This window comes from Mesocricetus auratus, unplaced genomic scaffold (assembly GCF_017639785.1).
Source record: "Mesocricetus auratus isolate SY011 unplaced genomic scaffold, BCM_Maur_2.0 Super-Scaffold_100004, whole genome shotgun sequence".
In the NCBI taxonomy this organism is placed as follows: Eukaryota; Metazoa; Chordata; class Mammalia; order Rodentia; family Cricetidae; genus Mesocricetus; species Mesocricetus auratus.
The window spans coordinates 89,187,076-89,193,521 of record NW_024429189.1 but is presented as its reverse complement, the minus strand read 5'-3'; the positions used below and the strand labels follow the sequence as shown (position 1 = coordinate 89,193,521).

The window sequence follows — 6,446 nt, the reverse complement described above, 5'->3', positions numbered from 1 at the left end:
AGAACCCTGGAAATGGGCTTGAGGGGCAGGGTCACTAAACCTCTTCCCAGTGTGCCTATATTGATCTTTAATTGACCCGTTGAGGATGGGTGGCTGAGCCTAGCTTGTTGGTGACCACCAGGACCCAGGTTATCATCCTAACAACTTTGGTAACCTAAGTTCTTTTCAAATATTTCATTTTGAAATGACAGACATAAATAGCGAATATGGTAAAATATCAGCTGAAAAGTATGCATATTCCTAATTCTAGCCTTCCCCCTTCTCTGCATAATTGAAATTAAAGCAGGCTAAAAAGACTTTAGTTTGTTTTTTTTTTTTTTTTTTTTGGTTTTTCGAGGCAGGGTCTCTCTGTATTGTTTTGGAGGTTATCGGTCCAGCCCGGCCTTGAACTCACAGAGATCCGCCTGCCTCTGCCTCCCGAGTGCTGGGATTAAAGGTGTGCACCACCACCGCCCGGCCACTTTTTTTGTTTTTTATTTTGTTTTTTGAAATAAGAACCTACCATGCTGGCTTTAGAATTCATTATGTAGCCCAGGTTAGCCTTGAACTCTTGATCCTCCTGCTTCTGCCTCCCCAGTGTCGAGATTACAGGCAGATGCCACCATATCCCTCTTAAGATCACAACTTTAGGAACCAAGTCTCTTTGAAACTAAAGTGTTGTGGAAATGATACCCCCAATGAAGACTCCTGAAGCAGTTTCTGTCTGACTTTCTCCTGCCCAACTATCCCTTAACCCTCATTCTTTCCCAGAGGCAAATGATAGAAACTAAAATTCCACAGTCTCAAGATGGGACGTAGAAATGAGAGCTGCTGCTCCAAAAACCCAGCCATCAAACCTGAAAGTATTGCTTTGACTTCCTCCCACTTTTCTATATGAGAGCTTGTCAGAGACAAGTTGTCTGCCCTACCTTGTATGTGCCCTACCTTCTATGTCCTAGGGAGCATTGGGCCCCGTTCTCAGGAGGAGGAGGGTAGCATAGAGCAGCCTAGGAGAGTCTGCAAAACCTTGCTGTCCCCCTCCCCAAGTCTAGCAGTAACTGGAAGCCTTTCAGTGCAGTCACATTTCTACCCATATGATCATGGAAATTAAGCATAAATGTAGACGGTTCACCCTAGCTGCGCCTTTGGCCCACTTTTCTACACCTTTTGTCACAAAGGTGTGGGTTTAAATGATGGCAGGAGACAGATGAGCCCTTTCCTGCTCCCACAGCAGCCACCATTGCTCTTGGGCTCTGTCCCTCACAGACCTGCAGACCAGCACCTTCCATCGCCATGTTCACGATGCCCACAGTCAGCTTCATGTCTGAAAGTGAAATGTTCAGTCTTTCTCCAAACAGCACTTTATACTTTACTCTCGGGGTTGGTTAACCATTACTAGGCCATTCATTTTTATTTCCCTAAGTGGCATCATATTCTACTTCAAAAACTTAAGCAAATAAAAATGTAACTCCCAACAGTTATGTGTGATCCCTGGGATCAACCATCAGGGATTTCCCTAAGGGAGGATTTGAGGTGATAAGAAACAAAGGTTGAGCCGGGCGGTGGTGGCGCACGCCTTTAATCCCAGCACTCGCACTCGGGAGGCAGAGGCAGGCAGATCTCTGTGAGTTCGAGGCCGGGCTGGACCGATAGCCTCCAAAACAATACAGAGAGACCCTGTCTTGTAAAAAAAGAAAAAAAGGTTGAGAGAAATAGTCTAGTGTAGATCCTTTCAGAACTTCCAAGTGCCAGTGGGATGTTATTGGTAGGAAAGGACAAGAAGTTAGCCCTTTTCATATATTTCCATTGAATTCCTATAAAAATTAAGTATATTTATCACTATAATCTAATAGTTAGTGACCTTGGGTACATAATCCAGAGAAGTGAACATATGTGGCCTGGAAAAAAATCTTGCTCACAACTCCTCTTAATAGCATTGCTCCCCCCTATCCCAATATAGAAACATTGCCAATGTCCATCAATCTCAAATGGACAATGTGTGAGGTATCTATACAACATAATAGAATTCCTCAGCAAAAGGGAGGGGATGCTGATAGTCTGATGCAACATAAATGACTTGAAAATCCTCCCAGAGTCAGAAGCAAAAGTCCACACATGGTCCTGTATACATGAAATGTCCAGAATAGACCAAGCCCAGAAAATAAAAGTTGATTAGTGTTTGCCTTGGGCTGGGAGCAGAGGGGTCAGGGACAGTGATTGCTCATGGGCACAGGGTTCCTTTGAGAATAATGCAAAGGTTCTAGAAGTAGATGGAGATGATTGCCTAACTTTGTAAACATAATAAAAACACTGAGCTGTGCAATTTAAGTGGATGACTACTAAGACATGTGAATTATATCTCAATTTATTTTACATTCCATGAAAAACAACTTCCTACGTGATCCCATTTTTATGAGCAGTCAAGGGAGCAGGGGCATTCGGGGCACCCTGGGCATTCTCACTCAAGTCCCTGGCCAGGGCCCCCTACCTCTACCCCTCCCATCCGTCCATCTCCATCATCCTGGGAGCAGCAGGGTTCCCACTGGCATCTGCAGGGTATCTCTACATGCCTCCTGTTCACCAGCTCTTCAGACAACCCTGTCCCTGTCTCCACCTCCCTTCTCTCCCGGACTCACCACGCTCCCACTCTTCCCAATGCTGGGCTTGTCCTTTGATTTACTACAAACAACACATGATCAAAGGGTTTCTGGGGGGAGGGTGAATGAGCTTGGAGTAAAACTTAGAAACCTCCACTTGATACTTAAAAGATGGAGTTTTACACTTCAAAATGTGCTTTTTCCCACAAAAAGATGAACCCCCACTTTCAAAGTTAAATAATTTTTGATATGTCTTGCATAAATAATATTTTATTACAGGTAGTAATCTAATTTATACACGTTTATACATTTCAAGGAGTACACCCAAGCATCAGGAACATAAAATTTCAAATGTAAAATTGAAATTTACACCAATAAACACCGAAAACTATTTTCAGACTATGCGCTGCCTTCAGTTGCTTACACGGGATCCAAAGACTGCAGGCAAACCCTAAAAACGTAGCAGAAGCATTTCCGCACACTGGCATCAACATCTAGTTTGTGCGGAAGTGTTTCCACTAGATTCATAGAGTATTCTTCGGAAGGAAGGACAAGAGCCATCATCTGGTTGCCCTCCGGACTTTCTGCAGCTCTTCAACGGGCTTCCATTGCTGGTTGATGGTTATGAGCTTGAGAAACAAAGCAAGCAGCTGTGTTAACATCTGCTCTCTAGCCTCACGTTCCTTTAGGGGATCTGTCCTTACTCCCTTAAGGGAAAACATCACCATTGTCACCTAAGAACCACTTCTCCTGTCTCTGAAACAAGCACAGACTAGCAGACTGGCCTGTTCCTACCACTCCATCCCCAAAACCCCCAAGCCTCTGGGTGCCATAGGACCAGGGAGAGCAGTCACGCATCTGTCTTCCGTTCATTAGTAGTGTCAGAATTTCTAATTTGCTAAGACAGCATTTAAATTCAAGGGGTGCATCCACTCCTTGTAAATGGATGTACAATGTTCCAAGCACAGGGCAAGACACACAGTAGGCTCTTAAAATTTCTTCCTTGCAATTGCTTCATGAAGGCACAAACGATCCAGTCAGTCCTCATTCAGACATCCCCATCATTCCCAACAGCGCCTCCTCATCCCAGGCTCTGGGAGACACTTCTAGACTCTTCTAGACTTGAGTGTTCAGATCCTAGCTTTTTGTCAAGTCTTTACTAATGGTCCTCAGTGATGTTCATCCTGACCCCATGCTTCTAAAGCCCAGGCCAGATGGCCGGATGACTGGCTGAGTGGGCGAAAGTGCAAGCACCCAAGGCTGACAACCTGAGTTTGATTTCTGAGATCCACGTGGTGGGAGAAGAAAACTGATGGCCTCAGTCGACCTCTGACCTCTACAGACGAGCCATGGAGCAGGCATGACTCCTCACCTCCCAACAAATAATTAAAAATAAATGTTTAAAAAAATAAGACCTTTTGGAAAGGAGTAAAAGGTAGCTAATTCCACTGGGGGAAATGCACTCCCATTTTCAGGAATTCCTATCGTTTGTCCCACCTTACATTAATTTTAGGTAAGTAATAGGGAAGCAAGGTATATATTTCAAGAAAGATTCATATTTAGGTGATAAATATGGGCTGGCCACTGGGCTAAAAGGTTCTGTATTAATTCTTTAAGCTCTGAGGGCAAGTTTTATTATCAGGATCATTTCACAGATTCAGAGAAGCCAAACTGTCCAGAGTGTCTGCGCAGAAAAGTGCCAGGACCTGAGTTAGGTCTCTAGACCGCTGTTCCCAAAGTGACACTGAATGTCACTCGGTCAGTGCAAAGGCTACAGTCTGCTTTACTGGGAAAGGTTCCAGCAGGATGCCAACTGCATATTATAACTCCAGCAATACCTTTTGGGGTTGACTAGGATCCACCATTTCCCAAGGTTCTGGGTTTCTTTTTCGATCAATGCTAAAAATAAAAGAAGATTGATTAAATGAAGGTAAATCCGTGTACACAAACCTGAGAGCGATTGGATATAAAATTTCTGGAGACAGAGCTCGGTCTCCACAGTGGATCTGTTACCTTTAGTCACCAGCTGTAACAGCTGAAGTCAAAGACGCATCCACTGATAATTCGGGGTTTGTGTCAAGTTTTAAGGATCCCTTCCTCTGCAGGGCAGGGTAAGAGGTCAGTTTGCTTTACTGGGCAGGACTGGAGACTGCTCCCATAAGCAGGTAGCAATGGTGGCGGAAGGACAACCAATAAGGACCTCCCTGGGTTTCTAGAAGGGGGGGGTGGGGGCTAGGCTTGAACCGTGTAGGCGCTGGCTCTGGGTACCACCCTCCCTCTACCTGTTGTTACCTTCCTTCCTGAACCTTGAGTCAGCCAGCTACAGTCAGTTTCAGAGATATCTCCTCCCTACACCCCAGGAGACAAGACTTACTATTTTCCTTTACCCAAAGTTGAGAATAGAGTGCTTTGCCGATAGCTGAGTGTTTCAATTCTACCACACAAGGAAAGAGCTTCCTAGTAAGTTGAGATTTTGAAATTTAAAACGATTATGTTTGATGATATGTACCCCCTAAATGTTTTTTTAATATTTCAATTTCAAAACTTAGGTTTAAAAAGAAATCTAATTTTACGTTGCTACAGGAGAATTGAGGATTCAGACATACAAAACAAATGTCACTGTCAGCCTCTCTGATACCAGAATTCTTTTCTGATTCGTAGGAAAAACTCAGGCAGGCACTGACAGCATGTGTTTCAGAATCTGCAGGTCGGGGAAAAGCAGACGCAGACACCCCTACCTCCCCAGGAGGCCTTGGTACTTACACCACATCGGTTTTTTTCAAAGCGTACAAAGCAAAAGATGAGGCTCCAGTGGCTGCCACGGTTATGATGAAGGCCAAAGGAATCAGCTGAGAGAGAACAGGAGGGCAAATTCAGTATGAAGCCTTCGAAATATAGCAAAAGAGCATAAAATTCAAAATCAGTCAAAATCACCATCTTTTCTCTCTCCTCAAACAACAACAACAAAACAAAAACAAACCACTCAGAAGTTAAGAAACTTACTTCCTTATTTTTCATCAATCTCTGGAAAATGCCCATGATGACTTTAGTGTAGAATTTCAAATCTAGAAGAAGGAAAAAAAATCCAAGATACTGGTCAAAACATCCTCCTCTGGAGTCCGGGCACCCAACAGAAGCAGAAGCCCGGCGAGGGCCCGCTCCGCAGAACTTTATAGGAAGGAGACGCACCTGGTGCGGCTGTGGCCAGGAGATGTTAACGCCCAGCCCGGAGCCGGCTTTATATGCAGTCAACCGCTCGCTCGCTCGGGAAGGGCAGCGTTCTGATCACGCGGGGACCGGTCCGACCGACTCGCAGTGAACCAGCTCACGCGCGCCCTCTGCAGGATGATAGCGCAGCGCGGCCGCTAACCGTCCTTAACCTGCTGTCCCTGCTAAAGTCCCCATAGCTTTCTGTCCAGGTCCTGAACCTTCAAAAGTCTGTAAGGTTCAGGTTCCTGTGTGATAGCCAGAGCCTGGGTGAGAAACACCCAGCCCTTCTAAAAAGAAGGAATGGAGGGAAGGGTAAGGGAGGGCAGGTGCTCCAGAGTTGACTGCTACCTTCTCCCAGAGTACCACGAGAGGTTGCCAGGTGCAGGGCAGGGTAAATTTGACCAAATTCAACCTCATAAAAGTCCTAAAACGTAGCAGGGCGTTGATGGCACACGCCTTTAATCCCAGCACTCGGGAGGCAGAGGCAGGCCAGCCTGGTCTACAAGAGCTAGTTCCAGGACAGCCTCCAAAGCCACTGAGACACCCTGTCTCGAAAAAACAACAACATAAACAAACAAACAAAAAAGCCCTAAAACGTGGCACGTCGCACACACGGAGGTTGCTAAAAAGTAAATTGTAAAGTTCAGATTAACTCCAACA

General features: G+C 45.2%; 1 protein-coding gene across 1 annotated transcript; it reads right to left on the bottom strand.

Moving 5' to 3' along the window:
• Positions 1–2,826: 2,826 nt before the first annotated feature.
• CUNH15orf48 (chromosome unknown C15orf48 homolog) lies at positions 2,827–5,903 on the bottom strand. Its single transcript, XM_005068540.4, has 5 exons — positions 5,766–5,903; positions 5,580–5,641; positions 5,340–5,425; positions 4,415–4,475; positions 2,827–3,205 (listed from the first exon to the last, which is right to left on the bottom strand). The coding sequence occupies exons 2-5, from the start codon at positions 5,613–5,615 to the stop codon at positions 3,137–3,139; spliced, it is 252 nt and encodes an 83-aa protein (XP_005068597.1). The 5' UTR covers positions 5,616–5,641; positions 5,766–5,903; the 3' UTR covers positions 2,827–3,136.
• Positions 5,904–6,446: the final 543 nt, after the last annotated feature.

Excerpts from the sequence above, each read along its gene's own strand:
- CUNH15orf48 (XM_005068540.4), bottom strand. The coding sequence starts at position 5,615 with ATGGGCATTTTCCAGAGATTGATGAAAAATAAGGAA. Across the intron at positions 5,426-5,579 it reads GATTGATGAAAAATAAGGAA|CTGATTCCTTTGGCCTTCAT; the intron begins GTAAGTTTCTTA and ends GTTCTCTCTCAG. Across the intron at positions 4,476-5,339 it reads TTGAAAAAAACCGATGTGGT|CATTGATCGAAAAAGAAACC; the intron begins GTAAGTACCAAG and ends TTTTATTTTTAG.